The sequence below is a fragment of the Pleurodeles waltl genome, chromosome 12 (assembly GCF_031143425.1).
Source record: "Pleurodeles waltl isolate 20211129_DDA chromosome 12, aPleWal1.hap1.20221129, whole genome shotgun sequence".
NCBI classification, from domain to species: Eukaryota; Metazoa; Chordata; class Amphibia; order Caudata; family Salamandridae; genus Pleurodeles; species Pleurodeles waltl.
In genome coordinates, this window is record NC_090451.1 from 238058427 (window position 1) to 238081907 (window position 23481).

The following is a 23481-nucleotide window of genomic DNA, read 5'->3' on the forward strand; positions in this document are numbered from 1 at the left end:
AGGATAGCTGTTATCATACCTATCATACATGAGGGATAATGGACTGATAATTGTAACTAGTGCACTGGTATATTATTAGAGAGCGTTTGCGTTGTGGGAATAGTGATGTTCGCCAGATTAGCAGAACAATTATTTCTTTCATCTCACATTCTGCTGTCTATATTTGGTATAATATTCAGAACCACATTATTTTATGTATTATTTCACATCTATTTAACATCCTCTGTATCCCTAAGGGCTTATGTAAACAAAATGCTCATCATAATTCATGCGGATGAGTACACTCTCTATACCTTTAACCTCTTTTCTCCAATAGATTAACCTAGTGTCTATTACCTCACAACCATTAGATACTTGTTGGCCTTTAGTGCTATCACCCCATTTGATGGCTTCCAATTACGCTGATTCCTTTTATAATCACAGACCATACCCCCATGAATGTAGCTTATACTCTCATAAATCATAATGAAGTTAACTGGGAACCAGAATATAAACTTGTCACCATTGATATTGTATCACTATACACATCAAGTAAGCATGAAATGGGTTTGATGGCAGTGCACTATTTCCTGAAACAGCGGGATATGAAGTACTTAAAACATTCAAATATGCTAATGAAGATGATTGACCTGTATTTGAGAAACAATATTTTTCTTTTTAATCATCAGTTATATGCTCAAGTTTGTGGGACAGCGATGGGGGTTTCCTTTTCGCCCAGTTATGTGAACCTGATGATGGGATGGTGGGAGAAACATGTAGCATGGAGTGATGACAATGAGCAATTTGCAGTAAAAACCATTATGTGGCTGAGGTACATTGACGATCTATTCATTATTTGGAATGGAACTGAGAAGGAATTTGTACAGTACTTTGAACGTCTAAATGAGAATGAAGTGGGTTTAAAATTCACATAAAACATCAGTTCCCAGTCCGTTCAATTTCTGGATGTTCATGTATACTTTGAGAACAATAAGATTGAAACCACACTATATCGAAAAACTACTTCCACAAATAGTATACTACATTGAGATAGCTTTCGTCCAATATCTCTGAAGAAAAGTATACCGTATGGAGAGTTCATCAGGATCAAATGTAATTGTTCCACAGAACATGAAATGGAATCGAAATTCCTAGAAACTTGACAAAGATTTATACAAAGAAAATACAAATTGTAAGATATAAACTTGGGAGAATGTAAAGCTAGATCCAAAACGAGAGATGACATTTTGAACAAATCTAAATTTGAGAGGGACAATAAAGATTCCATTATAAGGATGATAATGACACACAGCAAAGAAAAGCATCTGATCCTGAAGATACTCAATAAGTATTGGGAGATTATAAGGAAAGATCCTGACATTGGAAAACTCAATGGGGCAAGACCCATGGTAACATATAGGAAGGCACTATCCATACATGATCTTTTGGTGAACAGTCACTTTGAGCTAACTAAACCTTTGAATTGGTTACAGACCCAGACAAAAGGCTTCACGTGTTGCGGTAAATGTAAGGCCTTTCGGATAGGTGTAAATACAAGAGAATATCCGGATTCGAGAGGAAGATCAGTAAGAATTACAAAGAGAATCACATGTGAAACTACCCATGTAGTATACATAATTGAATGTGACTGTGGTCTTCGTTACGTGGGGAGTACAATCTGTCCTTTAGAAAAATGCATACTTGAACATATCAGAGCTGTGCAAAATAAGGATGTAAATTATGCTCTGGCTAAATGTGTACTTATACATGAAGGAAAAGACTGGAAGAACATGAGGTTCTTTGGGATTGCGACCATTGAACATAATGAAGAGGAGGGAATCGTGAGCTCAGGCTTAGACGCTTGGAGTCTAGATTGATAATACAACTCAAAACAAAGACTCCGAGAGGACTCAATGGCGACGAAGAACTTCGTTATCATTTATGAGAGTATAAGCTACATTCATGGGGGTATTGTCTGTGATTATAAAAGGAATCGGCGTAATTAGAGGCCATCAAATGAGGTGATATTACTAAAGGCCAACAAGTATCTAATGGTTGTGAGGTAATAGACACTAGGTCAATCTATTGGAGAAAAGAGGTTAAAGGTATAGAGGTTGTACACATCCGCATGTATTATGATGAGCGTTTTGTTTACATAAGTCCTTAGGGATACAGAGGATGTTAAATAGATGTGAAATAATACATAAAATGATGTGGTTCTGAATATTATACCAAATATAGACAGCAGAATGTGAGATGAAAGAAATAATTCTTCTGGTAATCTGGCGAACATCACTATTCCCACAACGCAAACACTCTCTAATAATGTACCAGTGCACTAGTTACAATTATCAGTCCATTATCCCTCATGTATGATAGGTATGATAACAGCTATCCGACATATATCATCTGGCTCAGTATGTATATATATGTAAAATATGTGCATGGATATTATTATTCAGTCTTGGCTTTATATAAATTTCAGTTTTTAATGATTTATTTAGAATGTTTAATAATTATAGGTAAATGTTGGGTATATGTATGTTTTGATTATTAATAGATATTTGTAGGGGACCACGTGTCCCAGAATGCACTTCGATGGTGGTCGGAAAATACACTATAAATAGAGACTCATGGGAAGGTTTTCTTTTGAAACTGTGATCAAGACCGAGAGGTTGAAACGCGTTGGTGGTGTCTTTTTATACTTCTTTGGATAGAAGCAATAAAACTCTCCTGGAGTGCAACAAATCAATTGTTTGACAATTGTTGGTTTTGGATATATATATATATATATATATACACACACACACACGCACACACACACACACACACACACACACAACTGAGACAATTGCCTGTGGAATTAATTATCTTGAACGTGCTTTTAGAAGTATTGCATTATCAATTCAGTCTACAGGAACCAGCACCTAAAAGAAAGGGAGATGGGACATTTGGTAATCAAACATGGGTTACATAAAATTGGGAAGAAGTTAAACTGAGTATTCTAAGGTATTAAAGGTTGTTCTTATGTTTTCAGAAAACTGAAAAGACACCTGATGTTGCACGTGGAAGCCTGGTCTGATCCTGGTCAAGGTCTGTCCCTTCATCCTGGTGGGTCAGGTGTGACTTTTTTGTAGTCTGTTTTAGTCATAGGGATGTTGGGAACTACATTAAGTCAGTTTCACTCCTACGGAAAGGTACAAGCATGAGAGGTGCTACCCGGATCTTATTAAACTTTCAATAGTAAAACAATTAGATTGCTGTGCAAACCAGATCTTCTGTCCAGATTTGAAGGTCAAATCCACCACCCAGGACCTTCAATCTTTGAATTTGCCTCCATGGCTTCTAAAGTCAGACAATATAAAATACTTAAATCTTCAGCAAGAATGCATGTATATTTTATGAGAAGCAAAACGTTCTTCAACATGATCCTGTTAAGTGCTCAAATTGAAAAGATTCTGTATATGCTGCTAGTGTAAAGGCTATGACTTGATTTCATGTCAAGAGGAAGGCCTTTTTCAATATTTATTACGTTTAGCAAAATCCAAACTCCAATTTTCTTTGATAAACTCCACCTAGCTGCCATAACAGTATACAGGAAATCACCTCATCATACTTCATTCTTAAAAATTCTTGTTGTCAAAGACTTTCTGGAAGGTCTCAAAAAGTATTTCCCCTTGTGAGAAATTCATCTTCTTCATGGAAGCTGAATCTGGTTCTTCCTAGACTTATGAATCTTTGGTTTGAACCCATTCATATGGCATCATTCATGAAAAACTGCATTCCTAATTGCTGTCACGTCAGCTAGGAGAGTTTGTGAACTCCAAGGTTTATCATGGGAACCTTTTAAGGTTTTTCATGCCATCAGGATTGCTCTTAGAACTTGTCCTGCTTTCCTGTCAAATGTAATGGCTGACTTTCACATTAATCAATCTGTTACACTTCCAGCTTTTTCAGTTAGCCTATCAACCCCTGCTGCTGCTGAAAGATCTTTACATTTTCTACACATTAGGAAGGTATTGTGCTTTTATCTAGATAAGACAAAATGGATAAGAAAACTTTACAACTCTTTGCCAATTATGGAGCATCAGCCAAAGTTTAGCCACTTCAAAACAATTGATCGCTAGATGCACAGTACCTTGCATATTGTTAAGTTATCAACTTTTAAACAAGCCTTTGCCACAAAAACCAAAGGGTCATTCCACAAGGGGGAAAAACAGCTAACACTGCCTGCATTAATTAGGAATGTTCCAATTGAAGGAATTTGTAAAGCTAACAGCATGCCATATACTTTCCCCAGACATTGCCTAGACATGGATAGCCTAGCTGAAGCCAGAGTTGGACAAGAGACTCTCAGGAATCTCTATAAATGAGTTTTTGCTGGATTGTGCTTTTTCATGTAGATAGCATTTATCTTCTTGAATATAGTCCTTTTGGGTACACTATACCGCTTTTTGTTTTTTGTATATCTTCCAGCAGCAAACATTTTTTATTTTATATATTAAGATTGCCAGTCTATTTAACCATTTATAGCTATCAATGAAGATCCTACAATGCAAAAGAAAAGATTACATACCTGTAGTCCCAGTTCTGCATCATAGGAATCTTCATAGAAGTCATAAACTACGCAAAAAAAGAGCAGATTGAGAGAGGCAATTACCAGTACATGGCATGCTAGACAGGGGTGCCACCCAGTTCTTAAAGGAATAGGCTTTTTTTTCTTTGCAGTCTCTGTTAAGTATACGTCTGCAGGCTGATTTTTACATTCGTTTTTCTCACTTTATTGTACGATTGTGCTTTGTTTCTTGCTGAAAGATGCTACAATGCAGTTTTGTTTTATATCTGAAATGTTAGTTTCCTAACTGAACAATCGTGAAAAACGAAACCTGTTTGCAGTCTTTTATTCAACAGATGTACTTCAAAGATTAATGGATAAAGACATTATTTGATGCTGTTTCCAAGGGTGTGGAATTTAATAAAATATCTACTTGTCCATGGTACAGGTTGCTTCATAAATCTACTTGTCCTGTAAAAAAAACAAAATCTGCTTGTCCCTTTGGTGCTATGTAGAGTGGCGACAAATAATGGCAGCAATCTCATTATATAAGAGATCTAATAATAGCCGCTCTGGTTATGCCAGGGCTGATACTGTAGTAGGGATTGATTACTCGCAAGTTCCTTATTTTGCCACCTTTCCGCAGATCTACATACTGGGGCGGGAGGAGCCAGTAAACAATAATTCCAGGGTTGGAATGCCTTTGAGTCTGTGCAACCTACTTACTTGCATGTTTTAAGGATTTTCAGCAGCTCTTCTCTAATCTTTTCCCATACTGTGAAAGGCTGGAAATTTACTCCTGACAGTGGCATAAGTAGAAGTTCTTCCAGAGCGAGTATGATTTCCTGGTCTACTTCTGTAAATTCTTGTGAATTCATGAAAGCCATAATTCTGCACTAATACCATGGGTAAACTTTTGTGATTTTAAGAATTTTGACCCTAATTAGGTTGAGTGTTAATCAAGACCTTTTGTTTTTATTAAAATTCAGTTTCTCTCTCTATCCATCTATCGTCTGGCTTTACTGTGAGTGATAGCATTCTGCTCTTTTACAAGAAGCATATTGGCACACAGAGTAGTTGCGTTCAGTGCCAGGAACTACTGTGGCAATGTGTGCTTTTTGAAACCAAAAAAAAACCAAAAAGTTAGCTTTTTCCAATGTTTGTTACTATGGTGAAGGCCCGGCAGCTCCCACAACAATAACGTTTTACAAAAGCCATGTCAAAACAAGGCACGAATTGACAGAAACAAAAAGACTGACCACCAATGTCGGTTCAGTTGGCTTTGCCAATGCTTGTTTATTTTCATGTTTCCCATAATCTTATTGAAACTGGTTACACTGATTTACCATTATGAATATTTTTGGGAAAATACTAGCATGCATCAACACATTTTTCTAAATGATGCTTCAAAGAAATGGTACCTGAATTCTCACAGTAATTTAGCAAAATGTTTTTTTCTAGCTGCATTTTTTTCTGAACATTTCACTTTGAAAGGAAAGAATCATCATCTTGATTACAAGTTTCTGCAAACATTTTCTGCTAATCAAATAGCATTCTGGGAGCATTATATATAGCCTCATATTGTTAAATTTTTCAAACATGTATGTACACATTTTTTTTTTTTTAGCAATCTTGGGGCATTCTTGCCATGTGTGGATAAAGGTCCTCACCATTCCACATCACCTCAAACAAAGGTCTGATTGCATGTTTTCCTGATATAGTACGTGCAGTGCAGATTTGTAAAATGCACCAGTCAGAATTTGGCTTTAATTGCTACCCAACGGGTCCATTTTGCCTATTCTCATTTCCCATCTTCTACTTAGCCTAAATTCTGTTCCCAGATCTCTATAACTGTTGGTGAGTTGTTCATAGAAGATTTCTATCTTACTAGTGTAGTGTTAAGAACTAGCCCTGTAGTAGAAGTGTAGAAAGCAGCTACCTAGACATTAGTCCTAAACTTACTGGACATTCCTGTGTTGAATCCATCGCTTAAGCGGGTGCTCAAGTAAGTCTAACCTTCGTTAGCAATCATTTTAGATAAAGATTAAGGTTCTTCGCTGTCTCATCCTCCTCTCCCTCTGAAAGAGAAGAAAAGGTTACTTACCTGTAATCTAGCTATTCTTCAGGGAGGTCTCCATCATAAGTAACCCTCCCTGCTCCCCAGCAAAAGAGGAGACACATTCATGCTCTTTGAGGGTAGAATCCTGCCTCTATACAAAAGAACTGGAGCAACTGACACTGACAGGGCACGAAGCCTGTGCTTCCTTAAAGAGCAGTGTCAGTTTTTCAGCCTTTCGAGGTTACAGTTAGGCTACATTCCCCTGCTTGTCCCTCATTTTTCCTTTAAAACAGGTTTGTAAAAGAGGTTTTCTTGTCACTTTTACTAATGTAGTGACTTTTTTAAAAATAAAATTGACTTTGCTAATTTGTTTTTTTTTTAACAGAAGTGTATTAATGATATATATTTGTTTTAAAGTGCTCTGGCCCCCGCATGTGAGCTACACAGTTCATTGCTTATGATTTTGAAGGAAAACTAGGATTACAGGTGAGTAACTTTTCCTCCTAGTATTATATTGTTCGCAAACTGGTACAAAGTAAGTTTAGGTGAATCAGTTCTTATATTTAACATGTATAGAAATAAACTGGGTAAAAATAAACACATGTAAACTGATATTTCTTATTCAATATTTGGATCTGAATGGGATTCACTGGCAATGTTCTTCTCTGGTTCTACTCCTACCTTTCCATACAATGCTATTTTGTTCACATGGGCACCTTCAAGTCAGCAAAGATCCCTATCACATGTGGAGTCCCCCAGGATTCAATACTTTCTCCTCTCATCTTCTCCTGTACTCACTGTTACCACCATCAAGATTCACCAATATGCTGATGATACACAACTCTACATGAAAGTCTCCTCTGCTTCTACCAACCAGCGCCTCAAACACTGCTTGCACATCATGTAGACCTGAAGCTCAACCCAACCAAGACAGAATTCCTATTATTTGCCAAGAACAGCAAACAAGATACAGTACAAGCTTGGCTCAATGACATGAACCTTGAAGACTTCTGTACCCAACTCTCACTGAATTCCAAATCACTTGGATTCAACTTGGACACTAATCTCCTCCTTAAGGAACTCATTGCCAAAAAACAAAGACACCTGGTACCAAAACTCTCTTCTAAAGAAAGTTGCATTGTTTCTTCCAGAAAGACTTACTCTATGGCCTCACAGACTCCACACTGACACCCCTTAAAGGGCATGCTAGAAGCAGCAGCATTTCTCATTCATGGCCTGAAAAATATGATCACATCACCCCCACCCTGATGGAACTCCACTGGCTTCCCTTACCTGCCCACCCCATGGCCAAAACCAACTGCATCATTTACAAAGCTGTCACACCCAGCAACTCTGCTTATCTTTTATACAGTCTCATGTGGTTCTTGGCACACCCGCAGCCAAAACACCATCATACTGTAGACTTGGAAGTGTAAACATTTTAAAACAAGACAACTGGTCTTTTCCATCGAAGCACCCAGGATCTAGAACAACATCCCTGTATCTATTAGGACCGCCTCAATGCTGCTCCAATTTAGGAAAGAGTTAGAAACGTACCTCTTTGAAGAACACTACATTCTGATGCATTAACCATCAACAACTCCGCTTCCTGTCTATTACTTTAAGCTTGCCTTTGACATATACAGCGATCTCCTACCTTTTGGCTAGGCTTGCGATATAGAAATACTCTGGGCCTCATTTCAGACCGCCAAGGTACTGCCGTGCTGAAGACCACCAGTGCAGGCGGTTTTCCGCACAGCGTATTATGACTGCTGGCAGCCCTCTGCCCTTTTCCGGACAGAGAGCCGCCAACAGCCATACTGGCGGTTGGCGGTGAAGTGGAGGCTGCTCCACCGCCACGTCATCAGAACACCGCCCACTGAATCACAACCCATGATTCGGTGTGGCGGTGTTCTGGTGACGGGGAGCTGGCGGCGGAGCAGCCCCCATGGATCCCGTTCCCTCCCGGAGGATCACCGCATCAGGTAAGGCGATTGTCCATTAGGGGAGGGGGGTTGAGGGGTGTTGTGTGTTGTGTGTGTGCATGGAGGTGTGCATGTGAGTGTGTAGAGGGAGGGTGTGAGTGCGTATATGCATGCGGGGGTATTGTGTGTATGGAAAATGTGTGCATGTATGTGTGCGTGTATGTGTAGTTGTGAGTGTGCATGTGGGGGGGGTGTCAATGTTGGAGAGGTGTGGGGAGGGGGGCCCTACCAACTTTGAGGGGTGGTGGGGGGGTCGTGGGTTTGGGGGGAGGACTCTGTGGAGGGGGAAGACCCCTATCAGTGCCAGGGAATGCATTCCCTGGCACTGATAGTGCCTACTCCCATGGGTTTCGTGGCGGTACAGAACCCCACAAAATCCATTGCGGTATGAGGGGTTGTGATACTGCTGGCGGTGTAGTGACGGCCTCCGGGCTCGAGACCGAAGTCTCCAGCCCAGCGGTCTTTACCACCCTGGCTGTCGGAGTGGAGATGTGGTGGTTTTGCATGGCAGTCACCGCCATGCTTGTAATTCCAATTTTTTTACTGCCGCCCTGTTTGCGGTAATACCGCCACTTCTCCACCGACAGCCAGTGTTGTAATGAGGGCCTCTATGTATGCATACATACAGACATTCAGTGATTAAAATAGTCAAAGGTTCAGTTCGAAAAGGGATGTGGCACTGAACTGCTTGTATAATCAGCATACAAGTAAAGAGGGCTCAGTAGGAATATCGTCTCTGGGTTTTGCACTTTTTCCACTAACAGACTGTAAAGTCATGCTAGTCATGTGGCATTTCTTTGTAAGTGTTGCCCCAGTAACAGTATGTGTTACAGAAGACATTTACAAAGAGGTCTTGTAAACCTTTATTTTGTGTTCTCACCAGATTTTATTCAGTTAAAAGATGATGTTTGTTTTGCAGCATTCTTCTGCTGTCAGCAGTCCCAAGAGCTATCTGTGCCCAGAGTGTGGCAGAGGTTTGAGCTCACCTGGGTCACTGGGCCGACACCTCCTCATCCATTCTGAAGACCAACTGTCAAACTGTGCTGTGTGTGGTGCACGATTCTCCAACCATTCCACCTTCAACAGGTGAGTTTGTGTTGAAAAGCCCCTTTACAGTGTGCCTCATGGAATCTGGACTCTGTCCTGAAAATGCTGGCAGGTATGATGGGAGTCCTTCTAGTCTGCTAATTTCCAGATAAAGATATAATTGATCTCTTGATAGGGCCTTTGGCTGTGTGCAGCACAGGTTGGCTAGAGGACCTGGTCTACCGCAAGACCAGCAGCGACCTATCAGGATCTTTTCACATCTATAGCTTTGTTGTTTGCCTTTTTAGTTAAAATCACTTTTTTGTGAAAATTGATTTTTTTTGACTGAAAAGTTGCCTATTTGCAAATCCAAAGTGAAATTGTCATGGATACTCTGATTTTATCCTAGGAAGCTTTTTTGTCCCTATTTTCGATGCCTCTTAGTTTGCTTCATGTGACAATCAAAAAATTGTTATGTGACTTTGCCCTTGTTTGTGGCTATTGTATTGAGTGTGCCCCTAATCGATGTGACTTTTCTCAAGAGTTTGTGTGATGGTGTGCCACTATATTCTTGTTCAGCTCTGCTCAGTTGCTCCATGCATTGTTCCATTCTTCTACCCCTCATTCTTTTAGTCATCACCATCATCATTGTCCGCTTTATTTCGGTAGCAATATACCATAAAAGCACAGTGCAAAAAAAAAAAGATAAGACATAAAGGCGGTCATTCTGACCCTGGCGGTTTGCCGCGGAAGCACGCCAACAGGCTGGCGGTGCTTCATGGGCAATTCTGACCGAGGCGGTAAAGCCACGGTCAGAAAAGGGCAACCGGCGGTTTCCCGCCGGTTTACCCCTGCCCCAAAGAATCCTCCATGGCAGCGCTGCTCACAGCACCGCCATGGGGATTCCGACCCCCTTCCCGCCAGGAACAGGATGGCGGGAACGGGTGTCGTGGGGCCACAGGCATGGGCAGTGCAGGGGCCCCCTAACAGGGCCCCATAATGATTTTCAGTGTCTGCCTAGCAGACACTGAAAATCGCGACGGGTGCCACTGCACCCGTCGCACCCCTTCAACTCCGCCGGCTCCATTCGGAGCCGGCTTCATTGTTGAAGGGGCTTTCCCGCTGGGCGGCCTTCTGTCGGTCGCCCGCCGGCCCAGCGGGAAAGTCAGAATGACCGCCGCGGTCATTTGACCGCGGTACGGTCTTCTGGCGGTTCCCGCCAGGCAGGCGGCTTCCGCCGCCCACCGGGGTCGGAATGACCCCCAAAATCTATAGTTTTAAAGAGAAAGAGAAAAACAAAAACTTTAAAATACAATAAAATTTAAAAGACAAGTCAAAGTACATAAAGGTTTACATAAATAAGCAGGAGTGGGCACACATTATCTGGTATATGTAATTGGTCGTGCGTTATATTGCACAACTATATAGTTGCCTGCTGTCGATGTCAATGGCTAAAATTTGCCTTGTAAAATTCCAAGTCGGGAAGGCCAAATTGATTCGAATTTTTTTGCCAAAGAGCATGCCAATAACGCAGATGAGTCCGATTTTAGTATCCTTAAAGCTGGTAGGCAGTTCCTAAATCCCATCTGCTTGCATAAAGGGATAATCCAACGAGCCCTCTGTTTTGAGTATGCGGGACATTGCAAAAGGACGTGGGTCATGGATTCTTTGTGGCCACATCCCACTGGACATGACTTTAACTTATAATTGGTCCAACTCAGTTGATAAGTCCAAGTACGCAGGGGGAGAGACCCTACTCTGAATCTGATATACAGAGCGCGTGAAAATGGGGAAGGTATTGTGTCCATATAATGTTGAAACTCATAATTGCATTTAATTTGCAAAAAACTCCATTCATAGTGGAGAGGGAAGCATCAGTTAGATGCAATATTTGGACATTGAGCCAGTATGCCTCCTTTAGAATCTTAATGGCATTTTTTGGGATGGAAAGTGGATCTGTCCAGTAGTTCCCCAACCCAAGTGTGAAAAGAGTTTGCTCTACATAAATGCACCACTTGATTTTGGTAGTGGCGCTGGTGCTCGCCAGATTTCTCAGCCCAAGTCTACAGGGTATAAGAGAATCTAAGGACCAGATCCAGATCCAATGTAACAATGGCCTTAGGGCAGCAATCTGATTAATTGGAAGAAGATTTAGATCCATTCGAATTGGCAAAGTTGGAGTACTAGAAGGAACCCTTAATAGCTTCTTTAAGAAGGAATTTTCCACTCTTTTCAGGTCCTCCAGGTTGCAGTAACCCCATAGTTCGGCTCCATATAGAGCCCCCCGCTTGCTTGGGATTTATATATTTCTATAGCCGGAGTAACTGCAAATCTGGGGGACCCGGCTGTGAATCTCGCAATGCCACCCGCCCTTTGTTTTAGGCACATTGCTGATTTTTGAAGGTGGACATGCCATTTATGTGAATCTTCCAGTTTTAGACCTAAATAATAAAAGGCTCCCACTCTTTCCAGTAGGGCGCCCTCCAGGCTTATGTGTCTCCTCATCTTATGCCTTGCATCCCCCGAATACCATATATTTGGTTTTGTCTGAATTAATTTCTAGGCCATGGTCTTTACAAAAAGCCATTCTTTTAGTCTCAACTGTCAATCCTATGCACACTCTTTTGGTAACTGCCTTAAAAGCATCCCAAACCCCTGCTGCTGAGACTCTCCTTGTGTCATTAGTTTGAATGCCTTCTTTAATTTGAGAATATTCACCTTTCAAAACAGGGTCTTTCAACAAGGTGGTGTGCCATATCCATCTAGACTTTTCTTTTACCAAGCCAACCAGTGTAGCCAGAATCTCAAATGTCTATTGGGATTATTTGGTTTGGTTATGCCCTCCCTTTTCCATACCCTATGTTCCTCCAGTTCTTAATCAAACATCAGCAGACCATAATGATATTCTTTTCAGAGAAGTTCAAGACCGCACTTGCTAAGGGTGCGATTGAGGTGGTGGCCGAGGCAGAGAGGGGGGGAATGCTACTCCTGATACTTCCTGATGCAAAGAAGGGCATGGGGCTAAGTTGAATCTTAGAGCACCAGTTCCTGACACCTTCCTCAGGAAAGAAAGGTTCAAGATGATGACTCTGGTCATGGTATTCTTAGCCTTGGGCACCAAAGAATGTATGGTGCCTTTGGACTTGCAGGTTGTGTACTTTGATGTACTGATTCTACAGTCTAACAGATGATATCTCTGATTTGTGGGTGAGTTGGAGTATTTCCAAATCATCGTCCTGCACTTCAGCTTTATCTCGGTGTTGATGAAAGTTATGTTGGTGGTCACCACCCATCTTCGCCAGTTGGGGATACATATGTTGATGTAATGCAGCGACTTCCTGCTGAAAGGAGACTTTCCTTATCTAGTCTTTGACCACCTGCAAATAATGGTTTTGTTGCTGTCCACCGTGGGATTCTCCGTCAGTAAGCTGAAGTTGCATCTTCAGGCCATGCAGAGGATTCCCTTTTACAGTGGACTTCCTGGACACAGTGGGTTTGAAGGCCTTTTCACCCCAGCAGTGAATCTGCGAAATTCAAACTATGATCTTGATGTTTTGGGCATGACCCTTTGTTTCAGCATGGATTGTTCTGAGACTTCTTGGTCTCCTTGCTTTGCATATTCTACTGGTGCCTCCTGACTTTTAGTATATGCTGAGCCTGCAGTGGAATCTTCACCTCAGTTAGCTTATGTCTGGGTATGCCTTTTGGACAGAATCTACATTTCTGACAAGGTAGCCCAGGACCTTCGCAGGTGTATGCCAACCAGGCATGTGACAGGCCATTCTCTTTGCCTCGTCCACAGCTGATAGTAGTGATGAATGTGCTGTGTCTGGACTGGGAAGGTCACTGGAGAAAGTGGAGATTAGAGGACTTTGGTCTTTGATGGAGCACCGCACCAAATAAACCTTCCGGAGCTGAGCTACAGCCATCTGGCCCCAGAGATCTTTTCACTTATCATGAAGGACAGATTTGCCCAGATCCTGATAGGCAACACAACCCCTTTATAGTACTACAATAGGTAGAGTGGTGTAAGGTCCCATACCCCCCGTCCGAAGGCTCTCAGGCTGTAGTTGGATCCTTACAGCATATCTCTAACAGTTAGCCACCTGGCATTTTACCTAAATGTCAGGCAGTCAAGCTCAGAAGCTGTTTTCCTTCCAGATTACATGTGGCATCTATTCCCACAGATGGTGTAGGGTGTTTGAGCATTTTTAGAGGCAGCTAACAGATGTACCAAAAGTTTGCACCGCTGAAAACAATGTCTAGCTTGTTGTACCGTGGATTTTCCTTGATAAAATTGTAGACTTAGTGAGCATGCAGATTCTGATGATAAGCAACTGCAATACAGCGTAGAATACACCCGTGGATAGATTTGAAAAGTATGACGGGACAACAGCAGCATTTTCCAAAATCTAAAAATAGTGACACAAAATATCTGCTTTGGGATATTTGAAAGGGGATGAACTCTGCTAACAGAATATACACTTATTTCTTGCATGTACACAGGTTCTCATCCACAGTCAGTTGCATTCTAGTTAGTTATAAAATGGCTCCCCTCCTTTGGTCCTGATCTCAGGACGTAGCCAAAAGGGGTAGTTTGATGGAAGTGTCATCTGTTGCTGTTGCATCATCTGATACTCAGAAAGGAACTGGACTCTCACATAGAGGTTAAACAGAGCTTAATTAGTAAATAATTTAATTAAAAAGAAAGTGTGGTGCCCAAAGGTTTTCTAAGGAGACAGCTGACCACTTTCACAATGAGCACAACCTGTTTCAGTACTGTTGTGCCTTCCTCTGTATCCTCCTCATTGCTGTTTTCTACCCCGTCTACTTTCCATTCTCACGTTTCTCTACCCTTTTCCTCTCTTTCCTTGTTAATCATGGCTTGGCATTTCTTGCTGTCTATTTTTGATGCATTCTCTATTTGTTTTTGCTTGCCCCTTCTGACCATCCTGTGTTCTTTCTCCACTGGACCTTTTAGTCAGAGGCTTCCAGTAGCCTCGTAAATATCCTGAGGAATTCCGTACCCACAAAGATTAAAGTTATCTGTTACAGGCACCCACTATTTTATGGATGTCTGCAAATGTCTTTTTAACTGTACTGTATGCAGTGGATTGGCACTTACCACAGACAGTCTTCTCTTTGCATCCTAGCTAAAAGGGAATCCGATGGGCAGCTTCTAAAATCAGGCAGATCATGGCAGTGGGAAAGGGGACTTGGCTGTGTGCCTGCTGCTTTATTGTTGGTGGCCCAAGTATCTGTGCCGTAGTGATTTCATGAACATGCATTTTAAAGAAATAACTCAAGTCTTTCGGACCTTAGATTGGCAGCAACACCCCCAACTGCATACATTGTCCAAGTGGGTTCTCTTCTGGCCTGGCTTTCTCGCTCAGCGTGGCTGGGTAAACAGAGGGTGTGACACAGCCAGTCAGGTCACTAGCGTGCCGCCCATCCCTGTCACAGGCACATTTCACTGGTAAAAGGCTGCAGGCCAAAGTGACTCCAGCTTTCATGATGCAAACTTGGCCTTTCATTGCTCATTCTTCCTGAGTGAGGGCTAAAAGCAGGTGCAGCTGCGGCTAGCTCCTTTCACTCAGATCCTTTTAACGCTGACTCCACCCTTGGGAGGAACACAAAACCATTCGATATGTGGTGATGGGAAGATGCAGAATGGTAAGAGGACACGGCTTTGGCGAAGTCCTCATGACAATTCTAAACCTGTATGTGCAATTGTGGGATGGGAGATGAGAAGAGCCTATACTTTTAGCAGCTACAGCATTTTGTCGTGAATTCAGAAATGAAAATGACAGCTACTAAATAGGAAACCCAATTTAAAAAAAATTCTTCTGTTCTATTACAGAAACCAGGGAAGCGATTTCAAGGATATACACAACTTTTTTTGATTCACAGAGAGCCTCCAGTGTGGCATATAGATTGAACTAGGGACACTTTTAGGAAAACTTTCTTGAGGAAAGATTAGGAGAACTTTAACACAGATATGGGAAAAAGTGCAGTTACCTCCCAGAATAGAGATGTCCATCACAAACTACTAAATGACTGGCTTTATGTCTCCTTCAACTTACATTTTTCCCAAATGTAAGCCCCCACAGCTGGAGATGCTGCTCCAAGTGGGAGGCACATTAAATATTCAGTTGAGCTATCACTTTTATGGATAAAAGGTATTTACAGTGGTTAAAAGGGGCTTGGAATGCCCCGTCCTAGGAGACACAGGTAGCGCTGAGCCTAAGGCTGCAGGGCTTGAGAGGGCTCACAGTAGTGGCTAGATCTATACTTTGAGGCCCATATTTATACTTTTTTAGCACCCCATTTGCATCATTTTTTGACGCAAAAGCGGCGCAAACTTGCAAAATACAATTGTATTTTGTAAGTTTGCGCCGCTTTTGCATCAAAAAATTGCGCTAAAAAAGTATAAATACGGGCCTGAATCTTTTTCAGATGGCTATGTTGATCATAGCGAACCAGTGGGGAAAACAAATTCACTTGTTTACGTATGATATTGCGGTGAGAAATTCAGTAACACTAAGAAGGGAGTGCTAGACTATTTGGCAGATTAGTTACCGAACATAAAAGACATTTCTAGGAAGGCTTTTCAGATATGACAATGAAAGGCCAAAAAAGGCTCCTTTGAACTGAACACGTTCCTCTAAGCATTTTGTTCTGGAGATCACTTCAACATTAAAGGAACCTCCAAATAAAATTAAGAAGACGTCTGATCATAATCTACCAGAGATAAAAGTCCATCTTCTGAGCTGTTGGGCTTACCAAAGAAATCCTCTACAAAGTCCTCTTAGTACTGAGGCTTTTACTCCATTACTACCTTTGGGGCTTGTGTCAAAATCCAAGCTGTCGACATTTACACTGCTGGTAGTGTCAGTGCTGAAAACACCATTGCCAAGGATGCCACAGTCGATAAAGAAAAAATAGGTGTCTTCGTTCACACTCCCAATCCGTTGGAACATCAGCTTCAATGGGGATGACAACTGTAACATCAGCTTCACTGGTAACATCAGCTTCACTGGGGATGACACCTGAGTCAGTGGCACTGTTGGATACCTCAGTTGGAGATACCAGAAACACAAAATTCGCATTGATCTAAAAGAAAAGCTTTCCACTTCTCCTAATAGCAGAACACACTACCCTAAGCTAACACTCACTATAGCCTCTTCAATGTCTTTTAGATGTTGGAAACCAGTGAAGAGTGTCCCTTTGGGCCAGCCTACTGCTCAGCTTAAGCTCAAATATCACAACCCAGTTACAAGAATTACAACAAATGGGATACAGCTTTTCCAGCTGACCATGAACAAAGATATGAGGGACATGAATCTAGAGTCCATTATCTACCCTTTGAAGAACATCATGACGAAGAAAAGTGGCACTATGATTATGATCCTCATGAGAAGGAGCCTTTATACACAGAACAACCGTTAGTCCAGGACTTCAACTTCATGCAATCCTGTTCATTTTTGCCGAAGCAGAGTTCCAAAGTGCCTCCACCGTGGCAGTCAGTGCTTCTAAGACTGCATACATAAGGACAGATATTCTTTTGACTGAACGGAGGAAGGAGAATTATAGCACTAGAGTCACAATGGGAATTTATCATTTAGTGACGGCAGAGAAATACTGTCTTAAGGCTAGAACATTATCATCCAATAAAACCTATATAGCCAAATGGAAAGGTTTCTGCTTATGTTGTAATGATCGCACTTACACCCACTTTCTGACTCTCTGCCTCAAATTCTACCTTAGTTACTTCATTTAACACAGTTAGGTCTTAGGCGTGCATCTGTCAAAGTTCATTTAGCAGCTGTTTCCTGCTAATAGACAATCACTTTGGTCCAATAGGATTATCAAGGAATTTCTCAAAAGACCTTTCAAAGTTTTTCCCCTAGTGCAAATCCTCCAACACTGAGGCAGCTAAGCCTGGCCCAAAATTCTCTGCAAGCCAGATCACAAAGCAGAAATTGAAATATCCTTCTTGTCCAGATGATCTTTTCTTAGTACTAAGTTCTGCAAGAAGATTAGGCGAAATTCAGGCCTTTATGATCAAAGAACCTTATTTGAAATTATGTGATGACAGGATTATTCTAATAACTAATCCTCATTTTATTCTGAACCTTCCTTTAGGCTTTCATTTAAATGAACCTGTGACATTAAAGACTTTATTCCAAAATCCAACAAATCTAGTAAAAAGAGTTCTTTATAAACTGGATGTCAGAAGGTGTTTGAAATATTACATCGAAAAAACTAACCTTTTCACAAATCTAACTAGTTACTAGTAGGATATGGTCCTCCCTGAAAGTGTCATTCTCAATCAAAGCAAGGAATAATACTTTTGATACCTGCTGCATATTTTTTGTTCACAACAAAGCAGGCCTTTCTGTCCTAAATACTGTGACAGCTCACACTGCAGGAATTGTTTCTGCATCCACCACCTTATTTGCAGAAGTGCTTATAACAGACATTTGCAGAGTGGTGACCTGGAGAGATGCAGCAGTTGAACTAGTGGTTCTAAGGTATCTTTTCCAATAAGGTTAGCTTTTTGTTTGTTATCCACCATCCACTTCAAAATGTATACTATGTATTGGTTGTTGACCACTCCGATTGAAGCATGTGAATCTATGAAAGATCCAATACTGGGGAAGTAAAAGTTACTTCTTGCAGTAACTGCAGTTTACCAGTGTTTGTATCTTTCATATCTTCAATATCTATCCACCTGCCTCACTATTTCTGATGGATACACCTACCTGTGGATTCCTCACCAAAAGAATTCTCCCCTCGCGCCAGCCTCAACGGAAATTTCTTCTAGCTCTGCACGTCGACGATGACGTCACAATCGCCCGACTCCACGCGACGCCGTATGACGTCATCCAGGCAATAAGAAGCCCTCGTCGACGTGCAGACGTCAGTTCCCTTTTTTCTGTGCCTCCGAGTAACGGTTATTTCTTCGAGGCTCACAGGGAGCTACTGTTTCGAACGACGGTTACAATGTCGCAGCCAAGGAAATCCGGCTTTAAACCATGTAACCAGTGCGGGGGTCGGATTTCGGTTACCGATCCCCATGAGAATTGCCTCTGGTGCCTTAGCTCCGACCATGAGGTCGAGTCATGCGGCTCCTGCCAGCGCATGAACCCTAAGGCACTTAAAGAGAGGGAGGAAAAATTGTTCTTGGCTCGGTCCAAGAAAAAGAAGGAGAGACGTCATCGGGGGGAGTCCTCTTCAAGATCCTTGAGATCTCATCATCACCATGGTGACTCTCGGCGACGTCACGGTTCTCGGCGCCGATCGAGCAAGGGACGGTCCAGATCGAGATCGGCTTCTCCGTCAGCTCGGCGCCGTCCGACGTGGGAGATTAGCCCGACCGTCACCCCTCCACCTCCCACGACCCCGACGTCACCCGGGTCAGTCTTCGAGGTCGAGCCTCCCCAGAGACCAGAGGGTTCTCCTAGCCAGGAGTTACCTGGCCCTTCTTCGACGTCTATGCCGGCACCGGTGCAGCATCAATACCCGGCTTTCCCGACTCCGGGAACGGATCCTGCGGCGTTCTTGAATGCCATGTTTAACATTTTTACTTCCATGGCGCCGGGTGGAAGTCAAGCAGGTCCGTCTGGCCCTTTGGTTTTTAATTTGGGCGTTCCGGCGTCTTACAAATCGACGCCTTTCACTCCATTTTTGCCTGCTGCACCTGAAGCGGCGCCGATGCCCTTGACGTCACCTAAGAGACCTGCTACACCTGCTACGGCGCCGTTGGATTCGCCTCGGATCCAATCCACAGTCAAGGTTCCTGTGGAGCCGGAGGGTCCGGCGTCGGATGGATCCGAGGTTCGGCGCTGACGGAGATCTTCGGCGTCGGCCGACGCCTTATCGACGCCAGGTCTGGAGTCAAGGCTTCGATCCAGGCGTCTGGCTCTGCGGCTATTGGAGGAGGTAGAATATGCAAGGCAGCACCTGGAAGAGGGTGAGGTTTTGGAGCCTTCTGGTGACTTCCAGGGTCTTGATACAGCCAGTGGCATAGATACCTCCCCGGAGTGGGATCTAGCTTCCCCTGGAGAGTTCACCGAGGAAGCGGCATCATTCCACACTGTTATTCGAAAGGCTGCAGACTTTTTAGACCTTCCCCTTATAGCTGTGGAAGTCAAGAGAAATCTTTTGACTGAGGTTTTGCACCCAGCTTCTGTAACTGCTGAGCCTCTTTTGCCCTTTAATGAGGCACTACTGGATCCCATTAAAGACATCTGGAGGAAACCTGTGTCTACCGCTGCTGTCAATAGGGCGGTGGCTCGTCGCTATCGGGCGGCACCAGGTGATCCTGTGTTTCTCTCCAAACACCCAACACCGGAGAGTTTAGTGGTACAGGCCTCTTGTTCGTCCAGGTCCTCTCCTGGCTCGTTTCCCGGAACACCTGCGGACAGGGAATCTAAGAAGATGGACCATACTGCTAAAAAGGCCTTTTCGTCTTGTAGTATGGCCTTAAAGTCATCCAACGCGACCTGCATATTGGGACGTTACATCCATGCCCTTATGGAGCAAGTGAAAGCTCACCCGAACTTGTCCCAGGAAATGTTGCAGCTACTGGCGGATGCTCAGGCGGCAGTGACTCAGGTGATCCAGTCGGGATTGGACACTTCAGACTCGGTGGCTAGAGCTATGGGCACGACCATAGTTTCTAGGTGACAATCTTGGCTACGTTCATCTGGCTTCTCGTCTGACGTGCAGGCGACTCTTCTCGATCTACCCTTTGATGGCGAGAAGCTCTTTGGAACAAAGGCGGATTCTGATCTGGAACGTTTTAAGGAGAGCAGAGCTACTGCGAGATCTTTGGGGCTTCAGTCTTCTGCCTACTGTATCCACCAGAAAAAGCGTTACCGAAGGTAAGTAACTTATTCTTCAGGATCAACAATCATATTCTTTCTTGCAATGTTCCCTATGAAATCTGGAGTATGGTGGCCTTTTCGTGAATGATGCTCACTGTGCCTTAGCATGATTGGTTGAAGCTCGGGGCTTTATGAAAAAGGCAAATAAGCTGCTCATGTAGCCATGTTGTGAGCCTTTCAGGATGTTTAATATTACACTGCTATCTAGAATAACTAATCATGCTGTATGTGCTACATGCATACCTGTCTGGCCTCAAGTATACGAAGTTCATCTATCAGTAATTCCAAGGTGAAAACTAGGTTCCCCATCTCGCATATCAATAGGGATAGTAAAATAATTTTCAGGATTATGCTTAAATCACTATTTCATCCCAAAGATCATTCACAGATTTTACTTGAATCAGACAGGACTGTTATTTTTTTGTGAACCCCAGCCTCTGCAGTGGAGTGTTCAGTTAATTTTATGGATGGATATCTTTGTGATATATAAACTATAACTTAAAGACCAAAACCTTTCAAATGTCTAATTAGTTACTAGTAAACTTCGTCTGAGCAACAAAAGCAAACACAGTACAAACGGCAACTAGCCAGTGAATGGCTGCTTGCATCACCCACTGTCTCAAAATCAAATAGGAAGAATTTTATCCAGGAAGAGTTTAAGTGCACTCAGCTAGAAGCAAGACAACAAAGTGATGCATTACACAGAATTTCCAGTTCAGATAATTTGTTATGGTCCTACATGATTGACTTATCAGACCTTCACCAATTAGCCAAGTGGTAATGCTAGAGTGGGTTAAACAGTGTCCCAGAAACTACTCAATTATGTTGAGCTATTGTATCTGTTTTTCCACTTTTATGTATTGTCTGCAAATGTGACTCATAACATGTCAATATGGTGTTGAACCAGAATTTTGTGGGAAAAAATGTGCTTCAAAATATTGTAGCAAAAAGGTAAGCTGCCAAAACATTGTGGAGTTTAGAATAATACATCTATACGTATTTCTTATTCTACTTATTTCTACATACTTACCTGGTGTATATTTTGGCTACAAAGTTTTATTGCGCAATAATGTCCACGTACTCAGACATAGAACAGTCAATTTATTTATTTCGTTTTTTTTGTAGTTTTGCACGCATCCATCTTTCCCACCATTTAAGCCTATTTTATGTACACTTTAAATTGTGAACATTGAAGTGGAATAGCTTAAATGCTGCCAGGAGTGCCACACTTCAGATTCATTTCAGACGCAAATAGTAAGGAACTGATTGGTTACAAAAGCTAATGTGTTAAATAATATGTTGTGATTGCTCCTGCGTTATATGTTTGGGGGGTGTTCCAGTCTGATGATGGAGGAATAACATGTATCTTTATTTCTGATGGATACAACTACCTTTGGATTCCTCACCTTATGAATTCTCCCATGTGCCAGTATCCGACGGAAAATCTTCTTCTCCGTCTGACGTCACTGTGCCAATAAGAGGTCCTTGCCTGCGTGCTGACGTCAGTTCCCTTTTTTCTGTGCCTTCGACGCTAACGGTTTTCTCATAGCTCTTGCTACTGTTGGAGGTGTTCCATCTTGTGGCTAGTTTTCTAGTTACAATGTCTCCTCTTAGGAAGTCCGGTTTTAAGCCATGGTGTGAGTGCGGGGGTCGTCTGTCAGTTACTGACCCTCATGATGATAGCCTTTGGTGCCTAAGCTCTGAACGTGAGGTCGAGGAGTGTGTTTCCTGCCAGAGCATGAATCCTAAGGCTTTGAAAGAGAGAGAGGCCAAATTCTTTTTGGCCAAGGCAAAGAAGGGGCATAAGAGTCATCATAGATCCTCTTCCCATACTTCGTCGAAGAGACACAAGAGACGACGTCGTCATAACTCTCGGCGTCATTCGGCTCGGAGCCAGTCAAGATCAAGATCTCCATTTCGACGGTGCTGTGCAACGTGGGAGGTGAGTCCGACGGTGACTCCGCAACCCCAGAGCCCTCAGGCTTCTCCGGCGCCGTCAGTCTTTGAGGTAGTGGCACCGCCAGAGAGTCCTCGATTTTCACCTGCTGCATTGGATGTCCAGCAAGCACAGGTGCAACATGGAGACGAGCGGTATCCTGCCTTCCCGGCTCCGGGAGCGGATCCGGCGGCATTTCTAAATGCCATGTTCTCGATGTTTAAGGCTATGGCCCCTGCTGGTGCACCGGCTGGTCCCACGGGTCCATTAGCTTTTTCGTTGAGTTCCCCGGCTCCTTACAAGGCGGTGCCGTTTATGCCCTTCTATCCGGCTGAGGGTGCCAGTTCGGCACCAATGAGGTGGTCTCCAGGTCCTGTGGTTCCGATGATGTTGCCTTCCAGACCTATGGCGCCGATCTAGTCGCCCCGTCAGCCGATGGTGGAGCCTTATGTGTCCTCGGCGTTGTTAGGATCCACTCCAGCGCCGGATCCGAATGATGGTTCGCTTGAAGCCAACCTTCCTCTCCTGTTCTGTGTCTTCAAGTTTTGAAGTCGGTGTCATCGATTTCGGCCAATTCTATGTCGACTCCGAGGTTAGAGGCCAGACTGAGGTCCCGTAGGCCTTGAGGCTTTTGGAAGAGTAAGAGTACCAACGGCAGTTGTTGGAAGAGGGGGAGATTGTGGAGCCCTTGGGAGAATATCAAGGGTTGGATTCGGCCAGTGGGCTTGACACTTCCCCGGAATGGGACCTTTCTTCACCGGGGGAGTTCATGGAGGAGGCGGCCTCCTTCCACATGGTGATTAGGAAGGCGGCAAACTTTTTAGACTTCCGTTGCCTGCTGCGCAGGTTAAGAAAAACATTTTGACAGAGGTCCTACACCCTTCTTCTTCTCCTGCGGATCCTTTGCTTCCTTTCAACGATGCTCCTACGGAGCCCATATTAGAGCTTTGGAGGAAGTATGTGTCATCACCTGTTGTTAATAGGTCTGTGGCGGGAAGATACAGAGTGACGCCAGGAGATCCGGGGCTCTTATCAAAACATCCTACCCC

General features: G+C 43.0%; 1 protein-coding gene across 4 annotated transcripts in view; it reads left to right on the plus strand.

The window, feature by feature from the left end:
• The window catches only part of ZNF821 (zinc finger protein 821), a 420332-nt gene that overhangs the window by 385800 nt on the left and 11051 nt on the right, over positions 1 to 23481 (plus strand). For all 4 annotated transcript variants that reach the window (XM_069216869.1, XM_069216873.1, XM_069216872.1 and 1 more), the window contains one exon: positions 9498 to 9664. In XM_069216869.1, coding sequence (XP_069072970.1) covers positions 9498 to 9664 — 167 coding nt within the window. The remainder of the gene's footprint in view (positions 1 to 9497; positions 9665 to 23481) is intronic.